General features: G+C 34.6%; 3 protein-coding genes across 3 annotated transcripts; 2 read left to right on the top strand and 1 right to left on the bottom strand.

Annotated features, from left to right (window-relative positions):
• The first annotated feature begins 1,411 nt into the window (after positions 1-1,411).
• On the top strand, positions 1,412-2,272 carry LOC148210565 (protein GLUTAMINE DUMPER 3-like). Its single transcript, XM_088125382.1, has one exon. The coding sequence runs from the start codon at positions 1,496-1,498 to the stop codon at positions 2,024-2,026; it is 531 nt and encodes a 176-aa protein (XP_087981508.1). The 5' UTR covers positions 1,412-1,495; the 3' UTR covers positions 2,027-2,272.
• Positions 2,273-7,705: 5,433 nt separating this feature from the next.
• On the top strand, positions 7,706-9,916 carry LOC111007371 (PTI1-like tyrosine-protein kinase At3g15890). The gene is made up of 4 exons (XM_022279721.2): positions 7,706-7,931; positions 8,010-8,154; positions 8,240-8,502; positions 9,143-9,916. Exons 1-4 carry the CDS (start codon positions 7,882-7,884, stop codon positions 9,846-9,848), a joined length of 1,164 nt encoding a protein of 387 aa, XP_022135413.1. The 5' UTR covers positions 7,706-7,881; the 3' UTR covers positions 9,849-9,916.
• A 6,089-nt stretch (positions 9,917-16,005) lies between these two features.
• Positions 16,006-17,682, bottom strand: LOC111006865 (zinc finger protein CONSTANS-LIKE 5). The gene is made up of 2 exons (XM_022278950.2): positions 16,768-17,682; positions 16,006-16,657 (listed from the first exon to the last, which is right to left on the bottom strand). Exons 1-2 carry the CDS (start codon positions 17,500-17,502, stop codon positions 16,286-16,288), a joined length of 1,107 nt encoding a protein of 368 aa, XP_022134642.1. The 5' UTR covers positions 17,503-17,682; the 3' UTR covers positions 16,006-16,285.
• Between the last annotated feature and the right edge of the window lie 212 nt (positions 17,683-17,894).

Genomic DNA, 17,894 nt, shown 5'->3' with positions numbered 1-17,894 from the left:
TGAAAAAGCAAAGCTGCCAAATGGTGGTGGGGGCAACAGCCAGCCTTAATGTTTTTGTTGTTTGCCCCACTTTTTCCCTTTTATTTTCTTTTCAAATATATATCTTTTAGAAAATAATCTATCGGACACGAACCTACGACTTGTTAAAAAGAGTAAAAGATGGCTCAATTATTGAGAACCAACACTAATTTCCAAAATACTCAACTCATATCATTACTTATTTACCTATGTGATATCAAAAGAATGAATATGCATGTACTTTGGATAGAAATTAGCTAGCTTGTCTTCAAAGTCTATATCAATGGTTTATGTGGGGGACTGAAAAACTTTAATATTCGGCTAAGGAGTTTGGTGAAAGATTTCTGAAAGTAGTCCTATATTGATCATTAATAAATGAGGTCCGCGTTCTTCACATGAGAAGCCATGCCAAAGAAACTAAAGCATGATAGGCCACTTTTTTTGTGTTTATCCTTGTGATACCAAATAACGTTTTTCATGTTCAGAAGCTGAACTTTCAGCATTTAATTCTATGTAAACATAGTGTTGGGTTTGTAAAAAGTGCAAACAAAATCCTATATTGGTTAGAGAAATGGATGATTTGTGATATATAAGGGAGGATAATTATCTCCAATGGGTGATTTGTAGTATATAAGGGAGGATAATTATCTCCATTGATGTGAGACTTTTTGGGTGAAACCAAAAGTAAAGCCGTGAGAGTGGAGAACTCGATATCGGACTATACACATGATTCTAAATTCATCTTACTATAAGAAAATGACAAGATATTAACAAAAATATATATATATAATATTGATATTAATTATTTTAAGTAATTTAGAAATAGGAAAATGTTTATTTTATAAATTTATTACGATTTTTAAAATTTTTCTAAATTTTTAAGGAATATATGTCGACTTCAACCTTTTATCCCTATTTCCATGAAAATATACGTAAATATGAACTACTAATTCGTTAATTACTAATATCAGAAAAATTTCTGTTATTTACGGTGGGACCCTCAAGTGTAGATGTCCTGATAGTGTACTGGACCTGTACGGCAGAAAACTGAATATATATTTAAAAAAAAAAAGAAATATAATTTTGTGAGATAAGAAAAATAAATAAAAATTAGGCCGAACTGAACTGGCGTTAAAAAAAAAAAAGGAAAATTTCTTCAGTTTTTGTGTGTTGCCAAACGTCCCAGGAATCCGGTCCCTGACATAATCACTGAATAGTTAATTACCAAACAGCCCCTGGGTGCGTTTCACTGAGCTGTAAAGAATCAGAGGGCGGAGGGCCCCACTTCTCCACCATCTGACCCCACCTCTCACTAGTATGACGACATTAATCACCCAAAAAACCCATTTTGCCCTTTTTATTTCTCTCTATAAATAACGGTTCATCCCCCACCCCGGCTCCAACCATCTTCGATTCACCTCTGCTAAAATAAATTCCCAATCTAAAATTTGCAGAAGGAATCCATAAATTCCCGACAATGGCGGCCAGCAGAGAACCCTTCAATGTCTTACCGCACTCAGCAGCTCCGTCGGCGCAACAGCAGCAGCAGCACTCTCCATGGCATTCCCCTGTCCCGTACTTGTTCGGCGGTTTGGCTGCCATGTTAGGACTAATCGCTTTCGCGCTTCTAATCCTCGCTTGTTCCTACTGGAAGCTCACCGGCTACCTCGACGGCGGCGACGGGAGCAACCGGGAGCCGGACCTGGAGGCCGGCGACGGAAAAGGAGACGGCGCCGAGAAGCGGCCGGCCCCTGTATTCGAAGAGAAAATCTTGGTTATAATGGCCGGCGAAATGAAGCCCACGTACTTGGCCACGCCCATGTCTAGTAGGTCGTCTTCTTTTGGAGACGCAAAAAGCAATAGTAGCAGCAGCGACAGCGAGAAGGGTGAAAAATCAGTTGCTTCAACGGAGATGGTGAAACAGAGCAGTGCTGGAGATGAGGAGGCGCAGAGTACAGAAAACAGAGAAACTCCTGAATCCTCATCAGATCAGACGAGGACCCATTAACAATTTTTTTTTCTTTTTCTAATTCTGGTTTTGGTTTTGTTGGGCACTCATACGCTTGTCGTGTTCCGCCATTAATAGAGAGAGAGAGAGAGTGGACAGCTAGCTCGTATTACAGGCAATCATCAGGACGCCTCAATACGAGCTCTGCTATTATTCTAAATTTCCTAAGATGAATTATTTTTTTCCCTCTCGGAAACCTGTACATGTATGTGAGACGGAATGAATATTTTCCCTCTTTCTGAATCACCCAACTAAACTTTCATCTTTTTTCCTTCTCTAGCACACAAGAAAAGAAAAAATTCAAACACCTGACCTACTCATCTTTATGCTTTCATCTCAAATCTAGTTATTCAAATACAAAATTTGAAAGATCAGTTTTTGGGATTAATATATTAGGTAAAATCTTATGAGAGAACAGATATCCAGAGTAATTTAGGGTGCGCGAGGCGAGCGGGTGGAGGAAGAGAGGGGAGGCAGGAGGGCACGTGTTAGAGTGCGCAGATTGGAGGGTGGGTTGATGCGGCGAGGTGAAACTGCATGCAGTTTCAGTTGCACCGTTTCATTTAATGAGCTGTTTTTGTCCGTCTCGAAACAAATTTCAACGATTGGGGTAAAGTTCCACGTTGATTAGTTCTATTCGGATAAATTTTCACATTGATTAGAAAAAAGCTTAATCAATGGGGTGGTGCTGTGAAAATACTTAAAGATTACAGTTGTCTTTTTACATTTCATCGTTGGCAGATTGAAGAAGAAGCCTTCCTGTCTGTCCCTCTGGGTAATGGGCATGTTCAGTTAAATCATTTTCACTTTCTGCATGCCCTTTTAACTCTAAAAATCAACCCTCCCCTCTAGTGCGTTCTGACAAGGAAATAAAAATTACCGTTGTCGAAATCTCAGCTGAACTTTTTATCCTCTTTAGGGGCACCCTTCTTAAAAGATCGGTTTATCCCTTTAGGTCTTTTCTGGACAATTTGTCGTTTTAGTATTTGGTTTCCGAAAAAAAGAAAAAAGAAGAAAAAAAGAGTTCCTTTTCATTAGCTTCCGTAGAAAAAACTGATTTAATATTTTAAATTTTATTTTATTTTATTTTTGTACTGATACGATAATAATTAATTGATTCTGTATTTTTCTGTTTGTTAACTGTTCAAATTTATTTTTGCTTTATTTTCAATCTTTTGTGGGGTGTTGGTGTGATGAGGTGTCTACTGGATATGACGGGTCTCTTTTACGAAGGGGGTTGTTGGAAATTAGTCCTCTCGTTGGATCTATACAGCCATACAAATAAAAATAACAATAGAAGAAAAAACAAAGTAATATTAGTAGATAATTAACATCATAGTTTATATTAATTTGTTACAAACCTTCAGTTTCAACTGCAAGTTCTGAAAATTATACTAATATCTCTCAATATTCTACAAAACTTCCAAGTTACTGCAACAATGACTTTTGACTTACTAAGAATCCACAACAATGACTATATCTAAGTTCTCTCGGCCCAATATCTCTCTCGAGCTCAAAAGAAGAATTGCAGTCTCATCTCTCTCACTTCTTCTTTGTTATTTTAGAAGAATAGAAAAAACTATCATTTAAATAAGAAATGCCTTGGAGACTTTGTTGGTTTGCGGCTCTATCATCCTAACTGGGTGCCATGACGCTCACTATCCAACAAGGCGACGCTTCAGTCTTAGCACCTGCATGGTAAATTGTGCCTAGGCACCCATTTATAGAGCTTAAGAGTAGTCTTATGAGCTTCTTGGCTCCATCATATGCAACTCATATAATTCAACCTCCATGCAATTCATATTTCTTCATTATAAACTAAGAAAAAGAAATAAGAAACATGAATGTTACCAATTCATGGATGTTGAGCTCTTAATTTTAAGGTCCATTTCATTCATAATATTTCTCGTATTTGCTGACAATAAAATAAAATAAAACGTCAAAAAAAAAATTCATTTTTTAGTTGTTGAGGTAAAATTACTTCCAAAGAAAAAGCAAGATGGTGTTGAGTTAAAGCTCATGTCGTAAAAAAAACTCTCCAAAGTTAATCATAAGTAGTTGAAACATATTTTGAAAAGATGTACTTGATAAGATATAATAAACCAAATGAGCTTGATGAACAATAATATAAAATCCTGATATTTTAATAATTTAAATATCTAGATTTTTCTTTAAACAACCATAAATTAGATATCTTAGTTTCTTTTTTCTTTCTAACCAACAAATATTGGAGGTGGATATTTTAGCCGCCTTCCATCTAAAAAAAAGTTAGATGATTTTATCATTGAATTATAATTCTGTTGATGGGTAGGGTCAAACAAACTATAATCTAGGTGAGAAATAAAAATTAGGGTATAATGGTAAGGGAGGGAAATATTAGGGTAATTGTGATTATTGATGAACTATTGTAAACAGGACAAACGATGCGTGGAAATAGTGTGCTCAATTGAAAAAGGGGTTCATTTCATCTTTAATATGATAAAAAGAAAAAAGTCCCAAATGGCAAAATGGAATAAAGTTGTCAAATTGTGGTCAAATCGCATTCATAACATCCAAAAAATCCGATGAGAAAAAAGCAAAGGTTCTGCAAATCCCATATCTTTAGATATTTTATGGTAATTTAACATGATATCTTTGCAATGTCATTAGGATTTAGAAGACGATATTCCCATACAATTTGGTTAATTCACTGAAAATTGAAGACAGAGAATGAGTGACATGTGGAGAAGAGAGAGATAGGTGGTGTTTGTTTCGAGGAGGTTTTGGTTTGTTTAAGATAATGTTAAAACTTGTACGACAGCAACACAAAAAATGGCAAAAAACAAGGAACTTTGTACCATCGTATCACGTTAATAAGCTTAAGCCCATTGTTTTGTTTTGTTTTTTTTTTTTACTACTAATTCCTCACATAATCCAAGTGTTCTTCCTTACTGTTTGTAACAAAAATCTATCTTCCCTTTTGCTTTTTATTCATCTTCATTCCCCAATACAATACAAGTTATAAACAAATACAATTATCTTTTTGTTTTTATTAGAAAACCAAAAAGCATATGTTCTTGTTGTTATATTATTTGTTAACGAGTGCTGAGATTAATATTGTTGTAACCATTCAGACAAAGATCTCTTAAAAATATCTTGATGAGACCACCATTGAATTTTTAAAATTATCTTCCAATGCTTTTTTCTAAATGATTAAACAAGTGTGATTAAGAGATCATAAGGGATTAGCAATGAAATAGTGGATTTTCCACACTAATGTGGGGACGTTTGGGTCTGTTATTCATAGAAAAATTAGTTACACATATTTAATAGGAAAGATTTAGACATATACTAACTTTGATTTTAGTTTCAAAAAAAATAAAAAATAAAAAAAAACTTGACATCAACTGGGCATAATTTTCATCAAACTTTTGTCGCATTCCCAATATTATTAGATATTTAGATATTTTTTAAACTTTAAAATATAACACTAATTAAAATCTCAAAAACCAAACTTTATAAAGTAAAAGAAAATAATATAATGCGAATTACACTGAGCATAAAAAGATGGGTAGGTATATATATATATATGAATAGGTAAGCTGCTATATTAATATGCGTGCAGAAAAGGTATTATCCGATTCCATGTTAGTTCTTGATGCAGAGTCCCCCACTTCAGTGTGTGCCTCATTTAATTTACTTTATTCTTTGTTAATTACTTGTAATTGAATATGCCCTTTTTCTTTTTTTCTGAATCCTATGTCCAAATCGATGCCTGCTTTGCATCGCTGTACTCGGGATCATCTCTTCTCTCTCTTCCAGCCTTTACTTCTGTAACATTTCTGTCATGTCATGGGGAATTGATTCTGAACAATTGAGACATTATCATTGAAACTGTAAAAAGCAATACGGAAAAAAGTATTGGGGGAAGTGCAGTAAGATTTGATTTAAATTCGAGCAGATTCGCACCCCATCCATTAAGTTTTAAAAGGCAACATCAGCCACTGTGTGTCACCATCATGCCATTAATTAAAATTCGGTTCCAATGTTTTTATGACCCCAAAAAACTTAAACTTAACACCCATGGGATTGGAGCCTGGAGGATAGTGGATGTGGAAAATGCCATTTCTTCCAACAATCATCCTTCTTGTGGTGCTCATCATTTGAACATTTACTTGTCTTAAATTTTAATGCAATGTTGAGCATTTGGGAGAGCTCAAAGTCGTGGCTGAGCTAAGATTGAGGTGCCACTTACTTCTATTATTTATGTTTGCGGCAGCCTTTATATTTATATGATTGCTCCTTATTTGAATTCCACACTCATTCCTTTCCCAATAGGCCAATACAACGACAAGTGATTGAATATACATAATGGGTCTCGAAAACAACCATTCGGCCGTGTTTCAAAATGGTCTAGCAAGGGATGCTCGCTTGTTGGGCCATAGCTATCGATGGCTTTACTTTAGACCTTTTTTCACTTATTTAATTATTAGCACTACAAGTACGGAAATGAACCTTTGACATATATGCCTTAGTCTATTGAGCTTTATATGTTTGAGTTGGTAATCCTTTTTTAACTCATTAATTTGATTGGTACTCATATTGATTTTATAATAATAAAACATCATAATCTCCCAATTGAGTTCATATGGACATGTTTACAATTTGTAGTTTTTATAATCTAAAGCTCTCATTAAATACATATTTACTACATATTTAAAGCTCTCTTTTAAAAAATGCTCTCCATTAGAATGGACAAGGAAGATCCACACTGAGTCGGCCCAGTACATATCAAGTGGAATAGCTGGCGGTTCAGGCCCAACTGGATTTGGGCCTTAGATGGGCTAGTGAATCAATATGATTGGACCCACGTCTTCGAAAGTAATTGTTATTATTTCTTTTTTCTTTTTCCTTTTCGGTACATAGTATTTCACTTTTACCCTTAATCTTGTTTACTCGCAGCAAATTTAATCATAAACCTTCCATGCCCTTAGGCTAGAATGCATTCAGACACTAACCAAAATCGGAAATGTATTTTGATGCGGTGCTGGTTCAATGTCGTACTAGTTAATATTTGTAGGGTAGATTTGATAATTGGCACCAATTAATGCATATGACTCTAAATTTAGAGGGGCATAATTGATAATATTATATAAGTAGATTAATTATATGGTCAACATGAGCCTAGTTTAACTTGTTAAAATGATTATGATCGTCTATCGATCACTTTAGAGTGGAAAATATTTTATTTGAATACACCTTGATTGATTCGTGCCTGCTAATTTTGTCTCATATATGGATCTCACAGTAAAACCTCAACGTACAAATGAAAGGTAATCAAATTTTAATATGAAAGAGAATGTACATATTTTCAAAATATCTATAGTTCATTAATACCACAATTCCGGGTTTAATTAAATATACAAAAATTTACATTTTCTGATTTCTTTTTGAGAAGCACATTTTCAGATAATATATTTCTTTATATACTTTATAATAAAAAAATTTATAATATTAAATCAAATCTAAGTACTTATAAAGATTGCTTTCTCAACTTATAATAATGGATGAGAAAAAAGTCGAGGAACATGAAATTACGCAAAAACCACGCAGTTCGTAATCTCAAATAAAGAAAAGAATATTCTTTAGGGAATTTGGATGATTTAAGTAAAAAGAAAAACAATTTTGGTCTTGGTAAACCCGTTGAAGTAGATCAGTAGCAGCTACCAAATCCAACGAAAGCGGCCGGCCGAGGTCGGCTTTCATAATTACATTCCATTACATTACATGTGGCAAAATTTCAAACATTAGTACGTCGGTTTAAAAGAGGAAACTTTCACTAGAAATTAGATATCTAATTAACTTCAGACAAAATCATGGGATCATCTTTCAGCTGCTGTGGTTCAGAAAGATCAGTAGATCGAGGGTTTGTCTGAAAAACCAACGCCTTAGATGGATAAATTTTTCTTTTATTTTTGTTGATGAATTTAATTGTGTGTTGTAGGATCGCCGGGGTTAACAATAATTCATGGAGGATTTTTACGTACAAGGAGTTGCATACGGCTACGAACGGTTTCCATGAGGACAACAAACTCGGGGAAGGAGGATTTGGAAGTGTTTACTGGGGAAAAACAAGCGATGGGCTGCAGGTAAATTGCCATAAAAATAATGTAAATGAAAGAAAAAGAAAAAAAAAAGAAGAAGATGAATTTTTGATAATTGGGTTTGTGGCAGATAGCGGTGAAGAAGCTGAAAGCGATGAATTATAAGGCAGAAATGGAGTTTGCAGTGGAAGTGGAGGTGCTTGCGAGGCTAAGGCACAAGAACTTGTTGGGTTTGAGGGGTTACTGTGTGGGGACTGACCAGAGGCTTATAGTTTATGATTACATGCCAAATCTGAGCTTACTGTCTCATCTCCATGGCCAATTTGCTGCTGAAGCTCAATTGGATTGGAAAACAAGAATCAAGATCGCTCTTGGCTCTGCGCAAGGCATTATGTAAGTATTTTCAGTCCTCTGAAATTTTCCTACGATTATATTGTGTCAATCATTTCTTTGTTTTTAGAAAATAAACTTTTTTAAATCAATCTTTGTTTCTCTGTTTTTTGTATATGAGTTGAAAAGGTTCATCGAATTTCAGTTAAGTTTTAATAAAGCTAAAATTAGCTAGATTTTAAAACATGTTTTTATTTGAGGCAAAAGAAAATTTTTCAAAACTTGCATTATCAAACAGAAAATATCTTATCCTTTATCCTTTAGAGGTCGTAGAAAGTTTAGAATCTTAATGTGTTTGAAAAAAAAAAAAAGAAAAGAAAAATTTGTGACTTTTTTTAAAAATACACATTAAATTTATGCTATAGAGTAAAATATTCTAGATAAATATAAAAGTAAAATTAGTATTAAACAAATATTTGTAGGTTCCAATCTCAATCTGTATTGAATTTCAATTTTCGATTGGATGTTCATTTGAGTTTTTGGATTCTGATATTATCTTAATATTCATGGTTTCCATCTCAAAATCAATTCATTAGGATAGGAGTACCTCGCTTATATTATAAACTTTTGTTGGTCATTCTAAATGTCAGATACTTAACACGGAGAACAAAAATTGAATAGGTTGATGTTGTTAATTATGTAGGTATTTGCACCAAGAGGTAACACCCCACATAATCCACAGAGATATCAAAGCAAGCAACATTTTGTTGGATTCAGATTTTGAGCCACTTGTAGCTGATTTTGGGTTTGCAAAACTAATACCAGAGGGCGTCAGTCACATGACAACTCGAGTGAAAGGAACCTTAGGATATCTTGCTCCCGAATACGCCATGTGGGGTAAGGTTTCAGAGAGTTGTGACGTTTTTAGTTATGGGATTCTTCTGCTAGAGCTCATGACAGGAAGAAAGCCAATAGAGAAACTTCCTGGCGGAGCAAAGAGAACCATTATTGATTGGGTTGACACAATGATAAACAAAGGCAGGTTCAAGGATTTAGCTGATCGTAAGCTAAAGGGACAGCTTAATTGGAAGCAGTTCGAGCACATAATCCATTTGGCAATCATGTGTGTGCATCAGGACCCAAATAAACGGCCTACCATAAAAGAGGTGGTGGAGAGTTTGAAAGGGTCGATGCTTGATAATGGAGAACACAAAGGAAACGTTAAGGCAATGCCTATGAGTGTCCAAAGTGTTAAATATATTGACCATGAAGAGGTGTTTGAAAATGATCGTGTGATCATGAGCAAAGAAGATCGTGGAGCTGGCCCAGAAGAAAGCTTTGATTATGGGGTTTTCAGTGCTATTGAAGAGCAGAAGATGAGAGATTGGAGAATGGTTCAGAAGATATAAGCATATGTCAAGCAAAATTTAATCCATCTTATGGTTAATATAAACATATAGGAAAGCGGATGTTCTAAGTGTTTTGTTTTGTTTTTGAGTTTCCCATCTATAATTCTCTTTTACATGAAATATATTTTTAATTTATTAATGAAGACATTTAAGTGCCTATAACATCTTTGAGAAACATACCAGCTTGGTAGTTGTTCAAGTCTGTCGTAAGTCATTTTCATGAAATGTTTCTAAAATTGTGTAGAAAGTTTGAAAACAAAAGTCAGTTTCTTTTTTTTTCTCATTTTAAATTTTAACTCGAACATAAAGAAAAGTATTATTTTATCATTATTGACTTGTACAAATGCATAAAAGATATAAAATACTAATTTGATCGTTTTACTTTCAACTTGGTTCATTTCGTTCCTGTGTGTACTTTCAAAATATTCATTTTGATCGTTATACTTTCGACTTTGGTTCATTTTAGTCCTTTACTTTGAAAATAATCATTTTGGTCCTGTCGTTTTATTTTTAATCTCATTTTTCTAACACAATTTCAACACGATATTACAATTAACATATTTCTTGAGATGTAAACGCCACTTTACACTTGCCTTTTTTAGAACAATTTTAAAACTTTCTTATTTGGTTTTTTAAAAATTTTTACATCGTTTCATATTACCACTAAAAAACTTCATCAACTTTCATTCTATTTAAAATTTATGAATGAAAACCGTAAATATTTAACTCAAACTCATAAAGATATTTCATTATTATTATTATTTTTTTGTATAAAACTAATCTTCTTTTTATATTTTATTTCAACTTTTAAATATGTCTAAAAAGAAAGAGAATGATCGATATTGATAATAGTTTTCTAAGGAAGGAGAAGCGAGCATGACAGTAAATAAATGCGATCATTTGAATGATATTTTCTCCAAACAAATATATATGATAAAGGTATAAAATTATCTTAGGAACGCATCATCCGACTAAAAGCTACGTGTACGAAACTCGTAAGACGAGAACTTGGTAACCAGTTTGGAATAATGTTTGGGCAATGAAATTGCCAGACTTGACTGTATCGATCCAAACTCGATTATAACATTCGGATCAATAATTGCTCAACTGGTAAAAATAATTGGCACCGTCTTTGTGTAGGATTTTAAACACTGCTGCTCTTTTCTTTTCATGATATATTAATTAACGAAAATCTCTCTGTATGATCCATGTTTGTGAATCTTGAAACATAAATACCATGATATCTCGAGATCATTTAATTTAAAAATATAATAACATTTTTGTGTTTCTAAGTAAATTGTGGAAAGGCAAAGACTGTTCGACTTAGTTGAAAATCAAAATAAGTATTTTGAAAGTTAAAAAATCAAAATAGAATAATTCAAAAATGGTATAGAATTCAAATACCAAAAGCAGAGAGGTGGCTGACCAAAATAAGATTCAACACATATTAGAAACAGTTATGGGTTTCTAAAACTGGGCATCCATGTAAAAACTAAAAAGTAATCAGCGACATGTCGTTCCACTCTACTGCTCCTTATCCTACCAATAATTGTTGTGTCTGTGTCTGTGTCTGCGCTCGAAACTACAAGAGTTTGGGTATGGGTTGGGCTGGGCTGGGCTGTGCTTGGATGGTGGATGACGTGGACTGCATATTGGTACCACGAGGATGGCACATGTCGGCCAACCCGCAGCTGACAAGGACCACGCCGCATGTGAACACCCCATGGTGGAGGCCCTACCTCACCATCCCACTTGCCAACATCCACATGCATTCTAATTATCTCACATTTTCCATTGAGTTATGTTTAGGTTGATGATTATAATTTATAGATTATTCTTACTTCATAAAATCTCAATTAAATATCTAATTAGTAATTCCAATAATAGTCATCACTTTGTTTTTTTCTTTCTATCAGGGAGAGAGGAGGAGGAAAAATAGTAGAGAGAAGGGCACTCCTCTCTCATTCTCTCGGCTGTAGTGCCTGGATTTTGTTGCTGGAAGATTGAGAATCCATGTGAGAAGATCACATAACGAAAAACGGTCGCCAGAAAAATAGCAACTTCAACAATTTGCCTTGTAAATTACGGAAAGATCAAAAGGTGCTAGTAGAGAGAGAAACATTCCTTGACTAAAATGACCCTCTTTTCATGGTCCTCTATGATTGGCCTGCCTGATCAATAACTGTCAAGTTTCCGCAAATACAGTAAATTAACTATTTCGTAAAAAACATAAACCAGCTAGCATAAATGCTTTAACTTTATAACTCTCAAATTCCATCCGACGCAAATTGCATCTATATTTTTTATTTCTTTTCTTTTCAGCAAAGAAGTTAGGGTCGAGGATCAAACTCAGAAACTCTTGATTGAAGATATATATCAATTACTGAGTTATACTCGTTTTGACTCAATCTTTATTCTCTATATTTTCTTTTTAATTTGATAAAGTTTGCATTAAGTGTAACACAGATAAACTGTAGTGTAATAATTATTAAGAAACTTTAAGAATGAAATAAAGTTGGGTGGATAAGTTAAAATTGATGTCTTTCTAATTGAAATTAGATTCCCTTCTTTTAACGCATACAAATATATAATTGAACTGAAAAACATAAAAATATATGACCCAATTTTGAAATTGACTACATAAAATTTGGTTATCTAAATACACACGATTCAAACCAAACCATTATGAAAGATGTCAAGTGAAAATTTTCATTGAATGAAAAGGTCTGAGAAATATTATTCGACATGATTGACTTTTGAATAATATAATTATGACTAGATATTTCACCTCTCCACTATTCTTCAATTTCGACTTGTCAAATCCCGGAGGTTTATAAAAAAAAAAGGATGTCAAATTAGAGCATAAACGTTAACCTATTAAAATTTCGGAATCTTACTTGGATATCATGAGAATTTAAATCGAAAATTAAAAATTGAGTTATTAAAATAGTGTAGAATTTATTAAATATCTAACTTATTCTAAAAATACATCCCAATAATCTATTTTTATCAGTAAATATAAGTGGAAATTTTCACATTTACCTTTGAACTTTGTAAGGTAATTTTGACTATAAATTTTCAATTTTATCCCATTGGACTTATTCTTGAATCATTTTTTACCTCTCCGTTGAAGTTTTCGTTGGAACAATTGTTAAAAGATGTTGTTAGGTGTGCTTAATGAATTATAAATAGAGACATGATATGAACTTCATGGGCTTTAGAGAATGATAGCATTTTATCGGCTTGTTGGTACAATTAACTTGTGATCTACGGCAATTCTTGTTTTCTGATTGGACAGTTGATTAGATCTAGTATAAGACGACCGTAGGAATCGACAGAAAAATATTGATGAGTTTTAAGAGATTTATTCTTTATGATTTCGTTGAATTTAGTAGATTTTTATGAGATTATATTATAACTGTGTTTGATTTTTTTGAGAATTTTTTTTTTTAAGTTAGCGACAGTGAATGCAGCGAATTCTAAGAAAATATAAAAATAACATTTATAATTTGATGAGATAGAAAGTTTAGAGTAAAAATTTATTTTCGTGCTTAAGCTTTAGGTTAGAAATTGATATTTTTTATAAATATAAGTAAAAGACTAATCTACCCTTTAAAATTAAAATCGATAAACCATTAAATTACTATTTAATAGAAGTAAATATAAAATAATTACCCTAATTAAAAAAGATTACAATAATTCTTTTCACTATTATTTTGAATATACTTTACATCTTTTAAACTTTTAGAATAATTCTCATTGATTGTTCTATCTTTTAAGGACATTCCGTGGGAATCTTTTTAGATAGTATTAAGTAGTGATTTGTGTGGTACAAGTGTCATGAATGTCACATTTATCACCCAATGTGACATTATATAGATATTTTTTTTCTCTTTTGTAAAAGAAGTTGAAGCCAACCACTTTCTTCCAATAGGAATAACTTTCTTTTAAAGAAGTAAAATAAAAGGGAGAACTCGCATTTAATTGAAAAAAAAAACGACTTAACTAATCTTCGATAGTCAAATTCAAAATCCATGTTAACATACATCCACAGCCAAAACGTTAGGAGTTTTAATTCACCTACCCCACACTTTCATAGTCAATGCTATGCAATTTATACTGTGTATCTTTATAACTGGAACTATTTGTCTAGGTTGAACAACAGTGTGACCAACGCATAGTTCAAACACAATATCTCATAGTAGATGATACCATAAGACTTCAGATCCTTACCTTACCAAATGCACCATCTCCAGAGGACCCCACCCTGTACTCTTCTCGAAACGAAAATGCCTCCTTTTGAGTTTGAAAAAAAAAATACTAAAAAGGCCCCTATTTTTCTCTGGAACGAGTGGGAACTTATTTTAATATGTATGATATATCCCTATATTGCTTGATATTTTTTTTGTTATAAAATAATTTTTGGTCCATATGAATGATGGTCTCTAAACTTTTTTTAACGATTTAGCATGATATAATAATTTAATCCATGAATTTTAGTATATAACAATTTAATTCATGTAGTTTTAAAACTTGTAACAATTTAGTCTCTATTATAAATAAAAAATCTCATCAAAATTAAGTATTGATTTTTGTTAGATAACAATTTAAGCGTTCTAGTTTATAATAACATTTGGTCTCTCATCATTTTATCGATCTACATGTATATACAAAACTCCATTAAATCTTTATGTTTATCAATATTTTTTACCATAGAGACTAAATCGTTATAAAATTAAAGTATATAAGAATTAAATTATGACATATTAAAGTTGGAAGACTAAATTATAACAAATTTGAAATTACAAGAATTACATCATTACAAACTAAAGTTTAAGACTAAACCGTTAATTCAATAAAAGTACATGAATCAAAATTGATTTTTAACTTAATTTTTTTTTTTTATCAACATCAATGTTCAAAATCTTTACCATACTCATAAATCTATTGTTTTTAATCATCTAATAATCCTCTGTAAGAATACTCTAATATGCCGTAAGATACCTTTGTTTATAGACAAAATTTTGCTCTCGCATTGAAATATCCCAAAAACGCGAATAAGAGGACGTCTTATATTGCTTAGCATTAGTATCTGCCTCCTGAACATAGTTCTAAATATCTATCGACAGGTCGACATTTCCATGGACATATCCATATTTCCATAGATTTGACATCGACATGAGGGGTAAATCTACCTTTCCATCATAATACAATAAAATCGACAAAATATGAAAAATATCAACAAAATGTCACTAATATATACCTAATATGAATATTAATTATTTTTAACTAATTTAGAAATAGGGAAATGTTTATTTGTTAATTTAAATATCTTTTACGATTTTTTAATTTTTTTTAACTTTTATAGAAATATCCATCAATATCGACATTTTATCGATATTTCCATGAAATTGATATCTCGACATTTCCATCGAAATTGACATTTAAAACTTTCCTCCTACGAAGGAAAAAAAATATTCCCCCCAAATGTCATAACATACTCTTGGGTTTTGTTTGTACGAAAAATATTCCTGGAATTATAGAAGTCTTGTTTTTATGTACACCTTTGAATATCTCTCGGTTGGTTTAGATATTGGAAATTGGTGAACCGATACGAATCTTTCAATTCGCATTATAAAAAGCAGGGTGGAAATTCGGAATAAAATGGTCCAATTCCAACTCGACTACTAATAATTAGATGGTCCAATTATTAGAACCAAAGTGGAGGGCGGTTGAATCAAATCGGCCTAAAGTATCTTTGGAAAAGTTTTTAGAAAAGCTAAATATGACCACCTGCCCCTCTTCCCAAACCCGTGAAAGAAAAATCTCACCAAGTTTAAAACTTAAAAAAGACTTAAAACTCCACGTGATCCCACTTTTCTCGGAAACTTATCCAAACCGACAACTTTCTCAACTCTCAAACAATAATTACACCACCTCCCACCAATCCCCACTCGCCACCTATACATTATATTCTAAGTCAACAATTCTATTATTACCCCAATGGATCATTTTAACAAGTCAATTTAATTCATACAAGCTCTACCGCACCATTAAATCTCATCAATTAGACACCAATTGCCAAACCCATATGGATCTTCGCAAATAATAAAACATATATATATAAACTGTTGGCCACTAGAAATGGAGGAAAAGATTTGAGAGAGAGGGGCAAATCGGTTATATTTGCGAGGAGAAGAGGGTGAAAAAAACAAAGCAACTTGTGGTAGCGTAAACTAGGCTCTGCATTCAGAGCAGAGGTAAGGGGCGTGCACGTGACACCCATGCTCCTGCAAATCGACGGCTAAAACTCCGCCCATCACATCAAACACATACTTCACATTAATCTACCGTTAATTTATTAAGGTGCACAATAAGAATTATAAATCTACGCAGCACTGGATTCCGACGCTTTACTTCACTTCCAGTCGTCGTCCTCAAAACGTTGGAACGACGCCGTATTGGGCGTCGCCCAAGAACATAGACGAACCACCCGAGCCATACATTTCGTCCACCTCCGTTAGCATATCGGTACGTTTTGCGAACCGGCCCTTGATTCTGGGCCGGGTTTCTGCGTAAGCTTTTCTGGAAGCGTACCGGATTGTCTTCTCGAACTTCCGGTTCTTCCTTTTCTCTCTGTACCTCAACACTCTCGCCTCCCGATCCATTCCACACAACTGAGTCGCTTGGTTTCCGGATCCCGACATCGCTAAACCCGAATCCCCCATGGTTTGACCCGACGGGTACGATATCTCCGACATCGAATTCCCTTCTGGAACTACTCCAACCTCTAGGGAAGAGGACGACATCTGAATCAAATTAGAACAAACACGACTTAATTAGTTTACTCGACGAATCAATTTTGGGGCCAATTAAGAAAATTTTTGTTTTAATTGGAGTTGGGGGTTGGGCTATTTACGCTGTGGCTCAGGGATTGAGATTGATAGCCGAATGAATTGAGCTTGGATCTGCAAAAATCGATGTCGAAGCAATTTTCAGGGGTAGAGAGTGGCTTCGTCTGAACCGGGACGACGCTGTCGTTAATTGCGCTCTGATTGACTGGATTTGGATAGTCAAAATCAATAAAAGAATCCATTTCGTTTTCAGTGAAGAAGATATCCCCGCCGGCGCCGGCCTTGATTTCGGGGCCGTCCACGAGCTTAGAGTTGAAAGGGGGGTTGGACAAGAGCCAGGACGCTACCTCCACCTCCTCGTGGTGGCCGTCGCACCCACTGACGTTGGTCTCAGCGGGGAGGAGGAAGTTGAAAACCGATGAGCTGGCTTTGACCACCGACTCGGCCGTGTCGAAAAAAGGCTCGACGGGGACCCGCTCGTGGCGGCGAGCTAGTGGGTTGGCGGAGTGAATATCGGCGTCGCAGGTGACGCAGAGAGCCGCAGCATCGGCCTTGCACATGACGACGGCGGGTGCCTGTTCGCAAACCTCGCACATCCAGACGCGGTCGTGGCGTGAGGAGAGCTTATTGGCGCAGTGGATTTTGGCGTCGCAAGTGAGGCAGAGAAAAGCGGAGTCGGGTCTACAGTAGACCGCGGCCGGGCCGGTCTTGCAGGAGTCGCATGGTTTAGCGACAACGCCCCATCCGCATCCGCCACCGAAGCCCTTTACAACACTCTCTCCCTCAAGTCCCAATCCCATAGCTCCCGCCACGAAAGCTGCTACTGCTGCTACTCTGCTGCTGTTTACAAATTAAAATTCCCCACAGAGCTAAGCAAATGACCTGCCGGCGTGGCAGCGGGAGAGCGCGCCTGTTGTAGACAGACTTGGAAATAAATTTGGTGTCTGGATTTGATTTTCACAATAGGTGCTGTGTTTTTCTGCAATCTATATCTATCATCAGCCTGCCCAGTTGGGGGAAGGAAATCTGGGTGCTGACGAGTAGGACAATGCCACGTGGTGAACTCTCTGCCACTTAAAATAATATATACATTTTCATTTTAGTTACAAGATTGATGAGGAGGATTAGTAGTTGTCGTGTGTCTGTGCCGACGTAGGGCCCACTTGTGAAAGTGGACACAATTTTACGATTT

Source organism: Momordica charantia, assembly GCF_013281855.1.
Source record: "Momordica charantia cultivar OHB3-1 chromosome 6 unlocalized genomic scaffold, Mcharantia_2.0 BLBB01000006.1, whole genome shotgun sequence".
Taxonomy (NCBI): domain Eukaryota; kingdom Viridiplantae; phylum Streptophyta; class Magnoliopsida; order Cucurbitales; family Cucurbitaceae; genus Momordica; species Momordica charantia.
The sequence above is the reverse complement of the archived record's forward strand: the minus strand, read 5'-3'. Positions and strand labels throughout refer to the sequence as shown.

Bases quoted from the DNA above. Each gene is read 5' to 3' on its own strand.
- LOC148210565 (XM_088125382.1), top strand. From the start codon at position 1,496: ATGGCGGCCAGCAGAGAACCCTTCAATGTCTTACCGCACTCAGCAGCT.
- LOC111007371 (XM_022279721.2), top strand. From the start codon at position 7,882: ATGGGATCATCTTTCAGCTGCTGTGGTTCAGAAAGATCAGTAGATCGA. The intron at 7,932-8,009 runs GTTTGTCTGAAA...TGTGTGTTGTAG, and splicing joins GAAAGATCAGTAGATCGAGG to GATCGCCGGGGTTAACAATA. The intron at 8,503-9,142 runs GTAAGTATTTTC...TTAATTATGTAG, and splicing joins GGCTCTGCGCAAGGCATTAT to GTATTTGCACCAAGAGGTAA.
- LOC111006865 (XM_022278950.2), bottom strand. From the start codon at position 17,502: ATGGGATTGGGACTTGAGGGAGAGAGTGTTGTAAAGGGCTTCGGTGGC. The intron at 16,658-16,767 runs GTAAATAGCCCA...AATTTGATTCAG, and splicing joins CTCAATCCCTGAGCCACAGC to ATGTCGTCCTCTTCCCTAGA.